At 40.7% G+C, this 18,977-nt stretch overlaps 1 protein-coding gene across 8 annotated transcripts in view; it reads right to left on the reverse strand.

Annotated features, from left to right (window-relative positions):
- Window positions 1–571: 571 nt before the first annotated feature.
- CPLANE1 (ciliogenesis and planar polarity effector complex subunit 1) overlaps window positions 572–18,977 on the reverse strand; it is a 209,345-nt gene continuing 190,939 nt past the window's right edge. For 7 of the 8 annotated variants that reach the window (XM_073621364.1, XM_073621384.1, XM_073621422.1 and 4 more), the window contains 7 exons: window positions 18,083–18,144; window positions 14,588–14,749; window positions 14,207–14,325; window positions 11,898–11,987; window positions 6,985–7,125; window positions 6,513–6,646; window positions 572–2,739 (listed from right to left, as the gene is read on the reverse strand). In XM_073621364.1, coding sequence (XP_073477465.1) covers window positions 2,608–2,739; window positions 6,513–6,646; window positions 6,985–7,125; window positions 11,898–11,987; window positions 14,207–14,325; window positions 14,588–14,749; window positions 18,083–18,144 — 840 coding nt within the window. In that variant the 3' untranslated portion in view covers window positions 572–2,607. The remainder of the gene's footprint in view (window positions 2,740–6,512; window positions 6,647–6,984; window positions 7,126–11,897; window positions 11,988–14,206; window positions 14,326–14,587; window positions 14,750–18,082; window positions 18,145–18,977) is intronic. The other variant, XM_073621414.1, reaches the window with a different exon arrangement.

An 18,977-nucleotide genomic window follows, 5' to 3' on the forward strand; every position in this document is an offset into this window, starting at 1 on the left:
AATGCATAGAATGCATTAAGGTAAAAAACCTGGAGCATTTAGAACCACTTTAACAAAATGTGGGGTTGACACTCTGGGATTATTAGGACATGTGTGTTCACACTGCAACATAGCGACATTCAGCTGCCAGTTGAAAACAGCAGCCAAACTCCAATACACATTGGCTGCTGTACTCAAATTTAGAATACATTTTATTTAGAACCCAAACATTTTGGTGTGGCACTTCAATCTCCAGATCAGAGTTTAGCCTACATAACCCAAGGTGATATTGGTAACCCCCCATTTGCGGAAGCTGCCCACCTACCAATCAGATGTCCCACAGAGACCATATCAACATAATAATGGCATCAACGTGAACAGAAGACCATCATCTATTTTTCAACACCAGGTTCCCACAGTTTTAAAGCCACTTTAAATGTAACATAGCGCCCCCCCAGGTTCCAAGTTTAGTAATAATACACCATTTAAGACTTTTTTTTTTCTTTGCCCCGTAGTTTAGATTTCCAACCCCACCCACCCCGTATGTATTTGGAGGAGAGCACATGACTCTTTCTCCGGTCATTACAAAAGCTTTAATGTCGTTGTTCATTTTATTTAACAGATTTTTTTTTTTCAAATTACAACAGAATGTACAACTCATATTTAAAAACTCTTTAAATAAAACAATCTTGCAAATAAAATGGATTAGGTTATATAAAAAATAAAAAACATTTCATCTTAAGGTGCTTATTTTCACAAAAACAGGATCGCTGAAATATGTTACAGATCAGAAGATGCTGTACACCTAATTGTACAAATAATATTTATTCTAAGAGGATTCCAGCTTAGGAATGTATCTTGGTATCGAGAAGAGAGACTAAATGAAATAGAAACTTAACTAATTAGTAGAAATTTATCCAGCAGCATCAGTGAAAAGAGAACGTCTGAATTTGAATAGCAGTAGGATTAGTAATAGACATACTAAAAGAATTCCTTTTGTAACACAATTCCATCCGTTTTCTTATTGTGCTTTTAACATTATTAAAAAACATTGGGGCTTATTTAGAGAAAACGATCCCACTATAGATGAATTCTCTAACCCACCGTTACCCTCATATAGAAAATGTAGAACATTGAGAGACTGTTTAGTGAGATCAGATCAATACTTTCCTCCTACCCCTAAAACTAACTTTTTGAGACCACGAAATATGGGATCATTTCCCTGTTTATCATGTATTCAGTGTAATTCTATGATTAAAGGAAAGAGTATATCACACCCACATAAAGGTTTTGATATTCCAATTAAATTATTCCTGTCAATTATCATATGTGATCTATGCCATAAAATGCCCATGTGGGTTACTTTATATTGGAGAAACAACTCAAAAGGTCAAAGACCGTATAGCTAGGCATAAATACTCAGAGACAAACACACTTACCAATGGCTAGACATTTTTGTCCAGCCATTGGTAAGTATGTTGGAGGGTATCAGTAAAAATAGGAGAGGGGGTGAGCAGGAGCTGATTTTAAGAAACCGTGAGGTTCATTGGATACATTCCCTTAATATTGTTGCCCCGAAAGGACTAAATACAGATTTGGATCTGTATTTATTTGTATGATTAGGAGTGTTTTTTCCTTTTTTTGAATTATTAATTTTTTATATAATATTATTATCTTTGGATACTTAGCTCATGATATTTATCTATACAATTTTCTTGACAGATTAACAATGTGATGTTCCAGATGGAATAGTGAGATGTATGTTTGATTAACCATTTCTGGATCAGTGGCTTTGAAAAAAGCAACCCATGAAGGAATACAATTATACTAATGAGTAATTAACCACAAAATTGATTCCATATGTGATTAAATTCTCATGAATGTGATTGAAATATTAGATGTGTTCTGATCTGAGGAAGGGCATAAGCATGTGAGCCCGAAATGGAAATCTTTTTGAACACTTTATTATGCAATTATTTTTTAATTTATTGAACAAATAAAACTTCAAGTGCAGCAATCCGCCAGACTTTTTTCATATTTTATATATATATATATATATATATATATATATATATATATATATATATATATATATAGCCTCCTGTTTACAGGCTGGGCTTCCTTTACAAATGACTCATCATGACATGGTCACTTTAAAGAGCTCTAAAGCTCTAAAACTACTTATAGTGAAAAACTATAGTGAAAAACTGCTCAAATAACTAATAACCCCTTCTGGCCTTTTCCTTTCAACAGAGCAGCAGTTAATATGTGATCTAAGACCTTTTGTATCTACAACCTCCCCTTCGCTACACCACGAGTTTTCAGCAGTTTACCTGAACTGAAATAAAGAAGTTCCTATTGCATTATTGGTGCCAAACTTTTATTTTTCTCTGGTTCAGCCATGCTAAGGAGGGGATATGGCCACACATAAAGATCAGAACCCCAGCATATGTAGACTGCAGATGGGGGTAGGAGTTTAGTTAAAAAAAAGAAGGTGTGTTCTCACAGAAAGCACTAGTTTTTATAAAAACGATAATGTTGCTATTAAACACCAAATCATTTCTTAGCCAAGCTCCTTTATTATTACAATTCTGTGATAGATACTGTTAGGCACAGCGCATGCAGCAGTTACGTACTCCCCACACTGGCCACCAGATCCTCAATTGCTTTCCAGTCCAGCTTGCTGAGAATGCTGCCAGTGCTATCGGAAGCGTTGTCCCGGTTGGCATTGTGGGAATTGTCTCCATCACCCACTGAACCCTGCATTAGAACACAGACACATGACAGGACACAACCAATGTACAACAGCCTATGATGTCTGCAGGTGAGAATAGGAGCTTGCTTACAAGGCAGAAAGATGACATTATGTTAGTAGGCTAGGTGAACACAGCAGAGATGGGTGTTGGGATGAGAGCGAGTGATAAATCTCTGTCTGTAGAATTCTCCCCTCACTTCCCTGTATTAGGGACAGACTGGAGGTCTACTTTAAAGTGTAACACCACCTTTGAGTACCCTTATGCTGAAAAATACAATAGGTAAAAACTTTAGTCTTCACCAATGTATGTTCCCTTTGGTCTCTTTTCTTCTGAGTCTTGCATATTTTCCCAATTGCCCCAAAATAATCCTCAGATAGTAAAAGTACAGTACAGGACACAGAACTGCAACTCATAGACCATGGGTATTATGCTGCTACCTTTAGGTGATTGGACACTGACAAAACCGTTTGCTAGGGAAGTCCCTAGACCTTGACCATACACATGTAAACCCCTCTCACTAAGGTTCCAGTTTTTTTGCTAGTTTCCTTAGGTGATGGACCGGTTTCCTCTGGCCAAATATTTTTTTTAAATTTTGACGCAACTAGGGTTTTCTTCGTCTAACTCTTCTATTAACATCCGACTTCTTATTGGCTTGTGCTACCTAGTAGTCCTCGGATTGGTTATCCTTGTTATGCACCTTGGGTACCCAGTCCCCACACTGTGGGGCTGAACTATGATGTTTACTTTGGAAATTGAGGAATCCCCTAGGGGGTGGGACTTTAAAGGCACTACCATAACAAAAAAATATAAAGAAGTATAAAGTTTATTTTACATTAAAAAACACATAATAAATAAAGAATAAACACATATGGAAGGATGCATAGTATAGTACAAACGTTTAGCGGAAAGACATGATACACAATCCTAAACCCAATGACGTTTCAGAGATGGACTGTAGTCTCCTTCATCAGGGGTTTTCATAGGGAGTACAGTGTATCATAGTGGCTAAGAAAGTACATTAACGCATCCAAACAATCTTTAAAAAAAGTGAGGAATAAGTAAGGCGAGGGGTCTCCCGCAAATCCCATCCACCGGATAATGGTCAATGTAAATAAAAGAAGTAGCATAGAGGGAGGGGAGAAATGAAATATCCCCTTCCTCACACCCAACAGCCCCACTGGATTCCGAAGGTAGGGCCAGGGGTAGGATGCTTTCTGGGGGATTCTGTGACTGAAAGTCGTGTTTTGCGACAATTTGCAGCTTGTCGCTTCCCAGACCTCCTAGCAGCCTTCCCCCACTTCCCACCGGCCTGTGAACTTTACCATCTCTATAACCTAGATCCTCCACGTCTTTTGGGCCCCAGTGCATGTGTCAGCCCGCTGCTGGCCTGAACTTCGGAATCCAGTGGGGCTGTTGGGTGTGAGGAAGGAGAAATTTCTTTTCTCCCCTCCCTCTATGCTTCTTCTTTTATTTACATTGACCATTATCCGTTGGGTGGTATTTGCGGGAGACCCCTCGCCTTAATTACTCCTCACTTTTTTTAAAGATTGTTTGGATGCGTTAATGTACTTTCTTAGCTACTATGATACACTGTACTCCCTATGAAAACCCCTGATGAATGAGACTACAGTCCATCTCTGAAACGTTGTTGGGTTTAGGATTGTGTATCATGTCTTTCCGCTGAACGTTTGTACTATACTATGCATCCTTCCATATGTGTTTATTCTTTATTTATTATGTGTTTTTTTCATGTACAATAAACTTTATACTTCTTTATATTTTTTTGTTATGGTAGTGCCTTTAAAGTCCCACCCCTAGGGGGTTCCTCCATTTCCATATCTATTTGGGATGTGGCACACCTTTGCTATAAGCAATTTTATTTGGATATCCGGTTTTCATGATGTTTACTTTTGGTACTGGAAACTGCATCAGGTGCTCACCTTGGCATGACGTGCAACCAGTGAAGGTAGCTGCAGGGTGCTATAAAGGTTCAGGGCCATGGTCCATTCTATGGTTCCTCAACCCTAAAGACCCATTTGGGCGTATGCCCAACCTGATGGATGAAGACTAGACATTATTATGGCTCAGTGTTGCAGATAAGGCAAGATAGGGTTTCCCTATACATGGACTCCGGGTTCCTGGCTTTAAAGGAGAAGTTCACCCTTACCAAAAATAAAAAATAAATGCACATTTTTTGCACGTTAAAAAATATGCATTTATAATTTTTTTTTTTTTTTTTAGAGACCTGTAAAGCATTGCACTCATGATCAGTGGGTGTAATGACACGGTCCTGCAAGATTGTGTATCTGTTTGCCCATACCTCGGTTACGAGCAAGCAGTTACACTTGAGACAGGAAGCTCAATAAACTACCACTACACAGTTCATAGCACATTATTCAGTTTAGTGGGCAGAAGACTGTATGTTATTAATTTTATTTTGCAAATCAAATCAAAATTATGTAAAAAATTATATAAAACAAAGTAAAATGAGGACATTATTCAAACTTGCCAGCAATCGTCATCTCCAGCTAGTGAAGCCAGGACAGACTCATGGGCATAGCATAAGGGGTTGCAGGGGTCACAATCGCAACCCCGCCCCTAGCTCCAGGGGGCCCCTGCAGCCTTCCTGTCATATTATCATATCCTCCACAAAGTCCAGCTCCGATATGCCCTAGGGCCCAACAGCCCCACTCCAGTACTGGGCTTCCACAGTCCACACCCCTCTGTTCTCATTGTCTGGGGATAAGATGTGAGACATTTCCTGAATGGAGAGGAGCATGGGGTGAGAACAGCTCAGGATGGGGAAGTGTCTGTGCTGTGTGCTGGCAACATGGAATGGTAACCGAGTTAAGAGGAGGAGAGTGCCGTAGTGTAGCCACGATGGAACCGATGTCACTGGTGAGGTAAGACATCGCTCACTGGCTTCTAGTCACTAGCTGGGATTCTCTGTACCCCCCACCCGGGGATGTCTACTTACCCCACTTCCCTGACAAACTGGGGAAAAGACACACACCTCCAGGAAGTGACTTTCCCCTAACAACTGCCAACACTGACAGAGAAACCTTCAGAAATTGCTAAATCAAATCCCTTAACACCACCTGAGGGGCCGCAGGGCTCCAGATCTAAGTTGCGCCCCCGCCAAGCCCCCTGACCACCCCCTCCACTCGGATGCTATGCTCCGCTGCTGAGCTTCTTTCCCAGTACACTCCCCCGCCAAGCCCCCTGACCACCTCCTCCACTCGGATGCTATGCTCCGCTGCTGAGCTTCTTTCCCAGTACACTCCCAGTATACTGCTCCTCCTCCGCAGGGCTGAAATCACATTCCTTTACAACACAGCCAGTCAGCCATGATCTGCATAGGGTGTATCTGCCTACTGCAACTACACTGCCGTTCCGACCAGAGAATTTCACAGGTCAGAACGGCAACATAAAAGCCAGATACACCCTGTGAAAACTGATAGACTGTGTGTAAAGGAATGTGATTTCCGCCTTGTGTATTGTGAGGGGGGCTGATTACAGTGCTGGAATGGGAAAGGAGCTCTGCCAAATGACCTGCCAGGGGTCCCTGTCCTCTACTTCTCCAGGGGTGATCCCTGTCCTCTAATGTAAAGAGAAACTCTAAGCCACTTTAAGAGTATCTTGGCGTGCAGTAGTTGTATCTGCACAAGCGGTGGAAGTGGTGGGTGGTAGTGGGTGGTGGGCCCAGGTCAACTTTTGCATCGGGCCCACAAGCTTCAAGCTACGCCTCTGGACAGACTCATATGCAGTGTTATATACCTCAGAGAAGATGGAGTTTCTGCTGCTGTATAATATTCTGTGGATCTCCTCAGGAAGCTCCCAGGGGCTCACTATATCCCGGTCATATTCCTCCTGTACTGGCGACTGTGGACTTGTCGCCTTACTGCTCCTATCTGTATACAACAAGTGACAAGACCAACATATATTATTTTAATTTTAACATTTATGTAGTACCAACATAGTATGCAGTGCTTTACAGTCTATTCACAGCTATCCACATCAGTAATTAGGATAAAATGTAGGTCTGTGGTGGTTGAGTTAAGAATAGGTTTGTGCTCGAAACCTTCCTGAGTGGGAAGATAGATAGATCCAGAGCGGGAGAGTCAGAAATAGAAAGTGAGATAGATCTAAATAAAAGAAGACAGATACAGATGGATACATTTACTCACATTGAAATACTGCACAATCAAATTGAATTTTATTTCCCTGAGTTATCATTTTCAGCCTTTACCTTGGTGGTGTTGTTTAAGCTGCTTTGTTGTGGTTTTAAGAATGGATTTTTTAGTTTTACTATTGACGTTAGTCCTGTTTCTTCCAGTGAGCATCCCCCGGCGAGTGATCTGAGAGATGCGGTCTCCTGGTAGGGTCGGATCTGATGGAAGGTAAAGGGTAAACAGTGGTATTTCTTGTTTGTAATAACTGTACCTGTGACTAGTACCCAGGGTTAAGGTAAGGTCAGCAAACAGACAGCATCTCTAAGATATATCTAAAGTCATTAGTTACATAAAACCATAACATCTCAAAACAAAATAGGGTCCTCAGTTACAATGGCAGGATGCAAAGATGTTATTTTAACCCAAAAAAACATGAGGTTGGTTTTATGTATAATTGAAGAAGTGTTGAGGTCCCACACCTACATACGGATAGCAAACTTTGGGTTATACTGTAGGCTATGTGAAAATTGGACACTGGCAAACAAAAAAACGGTAGGCCAGCCAAGGATAACTCCTCCTAATAGCAGCATGCCTCTATTTTGTTGCAAAGCAGTATCAAGAACATTTAAAAAACAAAAGAAGGAATAAGAAAAGATTTTATGTCACCAACATATGATGTAACATCTCGTCATCCATCTGAGACTGAGCTCTGAGTGTGGTGAATTTTAGTGCCAAGTTTGAAAATTTGAACAATGTGAGGAGAATACATTTCAAACCTTAGCCCTGTTTTTTACTATAAGGGTCAGAGATACAGGGTGACCTTGTCTTACCCATCCACAACACTGGACTGTTTTTAAAGTCCAGGCGTCGACCACCCAAAGGGGTCTTCAGGGACTGGGTTCCAAAGTGCTGGATCACAGCCCTGGGCCTATATAGCAACCTGCAGCTAACTCAACGTGTTGCATCAAATGCCAAGGCGAGTGCCCACGCAGGATCCAATGCCCTAAGCAACATTAGAGGCATGGGGTCTGGGTATGGCTCCCAAGATTTTACAGAGGTTGCACCAATCAAGATACACTGGCATTAGAAGGCAGTGAGAGCTTGAAGAACTGCAAGATAAAAACATTTAAAAAAATATAATAAACTAGCCAAGCTAAGGGTGAGTTTTTCTGTGAAGAAGAAAAGGTCAATCACCTTCAGACATCAGCACAAAACTAAGGACTCAGAGTGGGTTATACGGGAGTTGCCTAGGGGGCATGTCCTCTTATTCTTTTCAATTGCCCAATCACCTGAAGATAAAAGCCTATAACCCATGGTGTATGAATTTTCTGCTTGTGTATTGTGCTGTACAAAAGGAATCTGTTAGTCTTAACATAGGAAAGTAGTAGAAAAGATGTCCATCCTCAGACACTAGCCAAAAAAAACAAGGCATGCTGACAGTAGGAGGTTTTCCAGTGTTCATACCTCCTGTAGGCGACAGTGAAACCCAAAGGTTTAAAAACTTCCTGTGTGTGTCTCAATGAATATGAAAAACATTTTTTTACTGTTAATCAAGCAGCGGGCAAGGTTCAATATATTCAGGTGAATCCTAGTTCTCTTGATTCACCCTATTGGTGGAGAATTGTGCAATTCATAAAGCAGTTGTCTGCATCTCTCTCTATTTTCCACAAACTAATCAATCTGCCGACAAATTCAGATGATGTGTTATCCATTTAGGATGTATCAAGTGCACAGCTGATCTCTGTTTTCTATGACATGGCAGCATTTCAGCCACCTAAATCCACCTTACATTGTGATACAAAAATCAGAGCGAGTATGGCTCTGTTCACACTTGTGCAACTCTGATAGGACTTTCATGTGACTACACTCTCTGGTACTTAAGACGCATCAAAGTAATGCAGGAAACTTTTCAAAGTCTCTGTGACTTTAACCCTTTCATGCCTAAGCCTATTTCTGACATTTGTTGCTTACAAGTTAAAATCCCTATTTTTTGCTAGAAAATTACTTAGAACCCCCAAACATTATATATATATATTTTTTTTAGCAGAGACCCTAGAGAATAAAATGGTGATCGTTGCAATATTTTATGTCACACAGTATTTGCGCAGCGGTCTTTCAAACGCATTTTTGGGGGAAAAAAAGACACTTTCATGAATAAAAAAAAAATAAACAGTAAAGCTAGCCCAATTTTTTTGTATAATGTGAAAGATGATGTTACGCCGAGTAAATTAAAGTATTCAGACCCCCTTCAATTTTTTACTCTTTGTTATATTGCAGCCATTTCCTAAAATCATTTAAGTTCATTTTTTTTCCTCATTAATGTACACACAGCACCCCATATTGAAAGAAAAATTCAGAATTGTTGACATTTTTGCAGATTTATTAAAAAAGAAAAACTGAAATATCACATGGGCCTAAGTATTCAGACCCTTTGCTGTGACACTCATATATTTAACTCAGGTGCTGTCCATTTCTTCTGATCATCCTTGAGATGGTTCTACACCTTCATTTGAGTCCAGCTGTGTTTGATTATACTGATTGGACTTGATTAGGAAAGCCACACACCTGTCTATATAAGACCTTACAGCTCACAGTGCATGTCAGAGCAAATGACAATCATGAGGTCAAAGGAACTGCCTGAAGAGCTCAGAGACAGAATTGTGGCAAGGCACAGATCTGGCCAAGGTTACAAAAAAAATTTCTGCTGCACTTAAGGTTCCTAAGAGCACAGTGGCCTCCATAATCCTTACATGGAAGACGTTTGGGATGACCAGAACCCTTCCTAGAGCTGGCCGTCCGGCCAAACTGAGCTATCGGGGGAGAAGAGCCTTGGTGAGAGAGGTAAAGAAGAACCCAAAGATCACTGTGGCTGAGCTCCAGAGATGCAGTCAGGAGAAGGGAGAAAGTTGTAGAAAGTCAACCATCACTGCAGCCCTCCACCAATCTGGGCTTTATGGCAGAGTGGCCAGACGGAATCCTCTCCTCAGTGCAAGACCCATGAAAGCCTGCATGGAGTTTGCTAAAAAACACCTGAAGGACTCCAAGATGGTGAGAAATAAGATTCTTTGGTCTGATGAGACCAAGATAGAACTTTTTGGCCTTAATTCTAAGTGGTATGTGTGGAGAAAACCAGGCACTGCTCATCACCTGTCCAATACAGTCCCAACAGTGAAGCATGGTGGTGGCAGCATCATGCTGTGGGGGTGTTTTTCAGCTGCAGGGACAGGACGACTGGTTGTAATCGAGGGAAAGATGAATGCGGCCAAGTACAGGGAAATCCTGGACGAAAACCTTTTCCAGAGTGCTCAGGACCTCAGACTGGGCCAAAGGTTTACCTTCCAACAAGACAATGACCCTAAGCACACAGCTAAAATAACGAAGGAGTGGCTTCATAAGAACTCCGTGACTGTTCTTGAATGGCCCAGCCAGAGCCCTGACTTAAACCCAATTGAGCATCTCTGGAGAGACCTAAAAATGGCTGTCCACCAACATTTACCATCCAACCTGACAGAACTGGAGAGGATCTGCAAAGGAGGAATGGCAGAGGATCCCCAAATCCAGGTGTGAAAAACTTGTTGCCTCTTCCCCAAAAAGACTCATGGCTGTATTAGATCAAAAGGCTGCTTCTACTAAATACTGAGCAAAGGGTCTGAATACTTAGGACCATGTGATATTTCAGGTTTTCTTTTTTAATAAATCTGCAAAAATTTCAACAATTCTGTGTTTTTCTGTCAATATGGGGTGCTGTGTGTACATTAATGAGGAAAAAAAATGAACTTAAATGATTTTAGCAAATGGCTGCAATATAACAAAGAGTGAAAAATTTAAGGGGGTCTGAATACTTTCTGTCCCCAAGGTACCTAAAATGTCACGCTTTGAAATTGCGCACACTCGTGGAATGGTGACAAACCACGGTACCTAAAAATTTCCATAGCCAACGCTTTAAAAAAATTTAACGGTTACTGGTTAGCGTTACAGAGAAGGTCTTTTGCTAGAATTATTGCTCTCAATCTGACGATCACGGCGATACCTCACATTAAATTTTATCACTTTTATTGCTGTCACAAGGAGTGTAAACATCCCTTGTGACAGTAATAGGTGCTGACAGATACTCTTTATGGAGGGATCGGCTGTCTAAAAGAACCCAAATCCCTCCGTTGCACTTAAAAGTATTCAGATTGCCAAAAACGGCGATTCTGAATATTGTAATTTTTTTTAAATTGGCGCCATCGGCAGTAGTGGTGACGTTGCTTCCGGGATTTTCATGTAGGAGACACGATCAAAGCCGTTTCCGGCTTCGTTCCAGTCTAACCCTAGCCGGCGGAAGTGCCGGATCATGGATCAGGTCACCCAGTGGGACGGGAGGCCCGAGAAGAGCGGCGGAAGGGGGGGAACGTGCCCTCCGGCTCCTTTAGGATAACAGCCGAGCGGCTTTCAGCTGCTTCGGTTGTCATCACTAAAGAGCCAACTGCAGCTGCAGGCATCACCACGGTATAACCCCTTCATGCCATTAATGCACATTTGCAAGTGGTCGGCGTAAAGGGGTTAAGTTGCATAGATTGGAACAGGTGCCATTGAAATCAATGGGCTGCGACTTGTAATGTGATTGTCATAGGACTTTAGGTGTCCAAAGTCGCATGACAAGTCACACTAGTGTGAACCTAAGGCTGTGTTAAATAACTCTCTAGCTTATCCAGAGCATCCAAATTGCAGAATAATGTTATAGTATCAGAAATATTAGCATAAACAACAACGCTGCTAATTATTCAGATATTGCCTCAAGGATGTAAAACGTAAATGTGATTGAATTTTAGTCTGCACTACAACGCTGTGCTAGTAAAGGTGCTGCTCATACGGGTCCCGGAGCAGCTGCTTGCTTTTGTTTATTTTATTTTTTTAACTGCTATTGAAAAAATATAGCTGGATGCTCATTGGTTTCCTTTCCTTTATACGTGTTCAGATAAATAATTTAGCAATATGATCTTCTTACCATATCTTCTATTGACAGCGTAGCTAGGCACACTGCGGGGTCGGAGTATGGGTTCAGACACGCTCTTTGGAAGGACAAATGTCGCTGTTCCTGTGTCAAAACATTCAGCAGACAGAAGAATTGGAATTCAGCAGTCTTTGTGTAAAAACCTGACCCCGAGAGGTGGCTAGAGAGTCTAAGTAATGCACCCCAAGGTATAAAGCAGGTGGAAGTTCCTACTTTAAAGCTGAATTCCAGTAAGCCAATAGTAGTTTTCCCTTCTCCAGAGAGCAGAGCTGATGATGTACTGTGAGGTCAGGCCAATGTGTTACTTCTTTCACGTAAGTGACCAATGAATCATTATTAGAGCCACAGAACTACTATTCTCAGAAGGGGAGCTCAGCAATGGTAGCCTCAGTGCATTGTAGGTATAGTCTTTGTTTAACTGCTTGCCATCCGCCTGTTGTACATAACCAGATGGATGACAACCTTGCCAGGACAGGAGTCTGCTTTATTTTTTATGTGGTGCACATGCATGACCAATACACTGTGAATGCATGGTCCACTGGATAGTGCAGATCACAGAAGGCGGTACAGAGCCAGAGTGTTGCTCTGTACTACGTGATCATTGTGACCAATCACATCATCACACAATGTAAACAGGATGAGGTTAGCAGCCAGTTCTCACTTTCCTCTCACACACTAATTCACCAGCGAAGCATGACAGCCAGGAAACGAGCATTTCCAGAAGGAATGGGTCTGCAGTTGCATTATTTGTCTCCTTCCAATACTGGGTTTCTGGCTGTCTGGTCCTTTGATTAAGAACTTGGCGTATGTTAAACTTCCCTACTGTCCAGGCCATTTTTAAGTTTTTAGCGCTGTGATAGTTTGACTGACAATTACGCAGCCATGCAATAGTGTACCAAAATGAATTCTATATAATATTTCTTGAGACAGATAGCTATTTTTTTGTGCCATTCAAGGACTTGTTTACAGTTGCATTTCCCTCTGAAAAGCAATCTGCTGTGGATCCCTTTTCAGAGGGCAGTTGACAGGCAGCTGTGAGCTGATTCGTCAGCTCCTGAATGCCCGTTTTAACCCTTGAGAACGCACTAAGCTTTCGGCATGTATACTACCCTATTTGGCCACCATGTTATCTTATAGTAGAACTATAGGGAAAACTTTTTTTTTTACATTTGGATAGAGTAATGAAGGGTTATAAAACCTGACAGGAATTTTTTTTTTTTTTTATCATCTATGTTCTATTGGGAGGATTTCCCTTCACTTCCTGTCCCATAGCCAAACAGGAAGTGAGAGGAAATCCCTGCAAATTAGGGGAATCCCTTGGGGCCTCCCAGGTCACCAGGTCTAATGTCCCATTTCCCCTCTATTACTTTTCTGGGGACAACCCAAAATGTACGATTTTATTTTATTTTACTGATAATGGTAAACAGGACAAATAGAGAGGGTACTTGCAATCTGCGTAAAAATAGGCAGCTGAGACGCGCATTGCTGTTCAGAAGGTGACGCAAGTGCAAGCAAGTCCTTAAAGGCTAACGCCACCTTTAGCAACATGTTACTTATTACTTCCATACTTAGGGTAACATGATGTGAGGCATCAGAATGCACATATCCTCTGCACACGTGCACTGGTTTTGGTGGACGTGGCAGCTTTTCATCAAAGGAAACCAATACAAAGATGAATATGGAGGAGACCAATCCTCACCTCGTCCTGAAAATGCTAGTTGCCTAGCTGTCTCACACCTCAGTAATTTGAGTCACTGACCTGGAACAAGCATGCAACTAGCAAAGTCAGACTCCTGATCTCTAAACCATACATTATACAATTTTCTTATTCAATTTCTTTTAGATTTACCTTCAACTATGTAGTGCAAAGGCCTGCCTGATTGCATACAAATTGAAAGTTTTTAGATTTGAACTCATACTATATGGTTTTGGTACATGTAAAAAAAATTTGTACAAGAAATTTGCATAATGTATGGCCAGCCTTACCTATTCCAGGCCAGTGACTCAAGTATACTTTGGCTTAGCACAGTTGTCTTTAAACTAGCAGTTTCAAGAGGGGAGTATACCACTAGCAGCTTATGTGTATTCTCAGCACTGGTTTCTTTTAAAGGACAAGTTCACCTTTTTAAAAAAAAATAATAAATGCACATTTTTTTTGCAGGTGAAAATATTTGCATTCATTTTTTTTCTTTTATTAGGAACCTGTAAAGCAGATTGTGGGTGAACTTATCTTTTAAGTGCAGAGATACTTTGGCAGCCCTGTGTAACACTACCACATCACCTGACAACCCATTTCGTCTTACCTCGGGTCTGTGTCCGTAAAGGAGAAGAGATGGACCTCGCCTGTAGTACACCAGCTCTGGAGGCTGTCCGACTTTTCTCATTATGGGCAGTAGACAAGCTGTGAGCCGCAGTGCGAGATCTGCAACAGCAAAACACCAGAGTTGACTGTATGATGATTGCAAGTATAATCCTATTTACAGATATCTCATGCATTCAGCCAACACTGGAAGATGAACCATCCCTCCTGCAGGGCTCTTTTTGCTGAAGTGACTCATGGAATAAGGCCAGTGAATGATCTGAAAAGTACTTCTTTAGATCACATAATATACTCCTTTACATGTCTCAGTAATTTACAATAAGCATGAGCGGAGGGTGGTTAAAAAGACCTGCTAGTAACTCACCCAGTAGAGGAGGGCTGTGCTGTCCGCGGCCTGGACAGAGATGTCTGGGACCTGCTGGGTTTGGTACTCCCAGCTGAAATCTGAGGGGCAGCCGATACCATCTCCTGCATGAGATTCATAGCATCTGATATCCGGTGACTGTGGTGCTCAGACAGAAGCATCCTGAAAACACACAGAAAACACTGCTGACATCCTCAGAGAAGAAGTGTTTACAGCTACCATGTGGATCAGACACATACAAGGCTACAGCATACACAGGGGGATTTAATGCAAAACTAGTGAAAATTGCTTCTCATTTACAACTGATTTTGTGTGACAGCTATCAGTAACAGTTTCACACAGATCTGCAAAAGATTTGCCACTAAACTTGCAACAGTTTTCAGATTTAAAGTATATACCGTATATATCGGCATATAACACGCACATTCACTTTAAGAGGGAAGTTTCAGGGAAAAAAACTTAAATTTTAAATAAGGAACTTTGAGGTAAAATAAGGATCAGTGCCCATTTACAGTCTCACCCTTGCCATCAATGCAGCCTGATCAATGCCCATCTGCAGCATCACAAGTGCCATCAATGCAGCAGCCTCACCATTGCCTTCAGTGCAGGGGGATCCCTCCCCCCCCCCTTCCCTATCCTCCCCCCCTTCCCTATCCTCCCCTTCCTCACCCCCTAGGAGATGCGCTATTCTCCTCTACAGGTCCGGATATATTTCAGGCTTGTAGAGGTTTGGATTGATCATTGGTAAAGTGCAGCGCTTAGCCTGTTTTATGCTTGTGACTGGCCGTATTAACAGTATGGGACCGTCCGGACGCTTGTGCGCATAGTTTCGGTTTTAGTTCTCGGCCTGGTGGAGGGATGACGCTTGCGCTGTACTACTTGTCTGACGTTTAATGGACGATGAGGGTTAACTACTTTCCCTCATTCTCATGTTCCAGCTGTCTGTAATGATGGGTCTTGATTTTTAGTCTGTTTTGCGCCAAGCAGCCTACTTAAACAGTGTAGGCTGTTTGGTCAGGTGAGCGGTATGCTATCTAGGAGTGAGACATAGGAATGGTAAGTCCTGTCTGAGCTGCTCTTTTATAAGAGGATATCTTGATCCCTATCCCTATGTTGACAGCATCATTTTTTATTTCACCTTGATGGACTGGTTTCCTTTCCTTTTTCATCTTAGTGATATTTTTTGGCTCAGCTGGAACGTATCATATCCCCCCCAAGATATATTTCAATAGCAGCATTTATGTGGACCCTTTACAACTAGCACTTTGCACATCAAGCTCCTTTCCTAGTGGGGAGCCTATGGGCTCACGGATTGTGTTCACCCAGGTATTTTGCTTGTATATTTTCTCATCTCTCCCTATCCAAGTTTGAATTTTATTTTATTTATTTTATTCTAATTGATTATCCATTGATCATATAGGTACTGCCATAGTAATACAAGGAAGGGACATCTCTCCTTTGAGTGGGAACTCTTAATTGGTCTTGGCCACACTACATGATATAGTCTCTAGTGAGTATACTATTATTATCATCAGCTGAGTAATTAATTTTTTCCTAAAATATTGATACTTTAGAACTATATGTTGTGGGCTTATACCTACATTGGCATAAATTATTTATTAATCCTATAGAGGGACTATGCCGGTGAGATTCCTGCATTTTCTTTGAGCCTACTCACTCCTCCCAAATCTGGGGCACATCGTCCTCTATCCATAGTTTGAAGTATTCTGGTTTATAACACGTAAGTTATACGGTTACATGTCCCTATATGGGCGATTTTATATATATTAATACCAACATAAATCATTATGTATAACATATTTTCTTGGGATGTTATAGCGCATGTTCCTATCTATAATGACTATCTCCCATGTTTTCCTATTTAAGGTTCCCTGATCATAATGTCATATGTAAATGGTTCTGAGGAAGCGACTATGTGTAATGCGTCAACCATCTTTACAGACAGAAATTTGAGCGATATGTGTTTATGAACTGCAAGGGAACAGCTATGTGTTTTTATGGAAATATTTTATCTAATTTTGTATAAATAAAATTATTGTAAAATTATTATGCGTATACTCCTCATTTTGGTACCATGATAGTTCGCTCTGTTGGTCTGCTTTTACGTAATATATATATAGGATGAGGTACCCCCATAGCTCGTTTTACATTTTCGTTTATATCAGTAGAGCCTGATTGATGCCCATCTGCAGCCTAGACAGGACAGGGAGGGGGGCGGGACAAGCACCAACAGATTACATACAGTGAGAATCTCCTATGATAGACAGAACAGTGGTCCAATGGCGGCCCAGGAGATGGGACTTCCTATTACAGAGGCTGCCAACTAAACAGGAGATTCGCACTGTATGAAATCTGAGGGCACTCGTCCCGCCCCTTCCCTGTCCAATCCGAGGCAGCTAAAATTGAAGTATTGGCGTATAATACACACACACGCTATTTGCACCTGATTTTTTTTTTTTCAACTGACAAAAAAACATTTAACAAAAGCCTGCATCCACAGAACCCCAAACCTACAGTTCACCCAGAAGAAGGCAAAAACCTATATAAATCATGGTCCAATTTGCTCCAACAGGGAAATATTTCCTTCCTGATCCCATAAGGTAATGGGTTATTCCCTGCATCAACAATCTACCTTGGTATTACTTATAAATATTACTAGGTAGTTCTAATTTGTTCACATCCAGCATTTTACTAAACTACAAAGTGGGCCACAACCAGCTAAAGCCAGAACATATCTAAAGTCAGAACATTTTATAACCAGCAGATGGAGAAGGGGGTCATTTATCACACTGAATTCCTATATTACATCTGTTTCACAGCTTCCAACATCTTTTTGTGTGGTGAAAAAAATCAAACCTTTCTTACTATTTATCAGCAGATTTCTTTATTCTACAATCCAAGCAATGTCTTCAGGCAGCACAGACTACTCCAAACAAGAAAGCGGACCATGGCTTAAGGTTGGCACTATTGTCTTGCAACACTGGGGTCCAGGGTTTAACTTCCAAGAGTTACACTATCTGCAATGGGTTTGTAAATTCTGTCTATGCATGAATTTCCTTCTGTAGGTCTATACTGGAAGAATAACTGGCATAAACTTTAACATGTCTTAGAATGTGTGTCAATGTGTCTAGGGACATCAGACTATTGTGTCCTAGAGACACATGAGCTATATAAATTAAATGTACTGAGTAAATGATGTTCCAAAGAAAAATAATATTTTTCTAATAAATCATCTTTACGGGTACGTATGGAGGCAATAACTGTATTAAAAATGATATACAATACTATATTCTTACATGTTTGTTTAAAAGAATATGTGGATCAATGTTGATCTATATATTCTTTTAAACTCGGCAAAATCTGATATTTTTTTAGTCTAAAATATTTTTTTCTTATGGGATTTTGTATTCACGGATGTAATACTAAGGTGGCCTCTTTTCATTATATTATGGAGTAAATGAAGGTCTGACTTACCGGTCTTTCTCATTTTTCAATCTCTGGGCTTGCCATATTGATTTAGAAGACATTAAAGTGTTCTGAAAGGAACAAACACTTAAGTTTAATACAAGAGAAAAACAGAATAAAAGCAATTTACGGTGCCTTGAAAAACTATTCACACCCCGTGAAATTTTCCACATTTTGTCATGTTACAGCCAAAAAACGTAAATGTATTTTATTAGAATGTTATGTGATAGACCAACACAAAGTGGCACATAATTGTAAAGTGGTAGGAAAATGATAAATGGTTTTCAAATAAATATGTGAAAAGTGTGGCGTGCATTTGTCCTCAGCCCCCCTGAGTCAATACTTTGTAGAACCACCTTTCGCTGCAATTACAGCTGCCAGTTTTTTTTAGGGATGTCTCTACCAGCTTTGCACATCTAGACAAAATTTTTGCCCATTCTTCTTTGCAAAATAGCTCAAGCTCTGTCAGATTGGATGGAGAGCATCTAAACAGCAATTTTCCAATCTTGCCACAGATTCTCAATTGGATTTAGGTCTGGACTTTGACTGGGCCATTCTAACACATGAATATGCTTTGATCTAAACCATTCAATTGTAGAAAAATATATTGATTGCCTGGATCAACCGTTAATTATTAATTAAAGTAAGAAAAAAAAAATTATATATATATATATATATATATATATATATATATATATATATAGTTTATCAATCTTTCATCTAGATCAGGGGTCTCAAACTGGCGGCCCTCCAGCTGTTGCAAAACTACAAGTCCCATGATGCATTGCAAGGCTGACAGTTACAAGCATGGCTCCCTCAGGCAGAGGCATGATGAGACTTGTAGTTCCTCAACAGCTGGAGGGCCGCCAATTTGAGACCCATGACCTAGATGGTATAACCAAAA

Source organism: Aquarana catesbeiana, linkage group LG01 (genome assembly GCF_042186555.1).
Source record: "Aquarana catesbeiana isolate 2022-GZ linkage group LG01, ASM4218655v1, whole genome shotgun sequence".
Classification (NCBI taxonomy): Eukaryota; Metazoa; Chordata; class Amphibia; order Anura; family Ranidae; genus Aquarana; species Aquarana catesbeiana.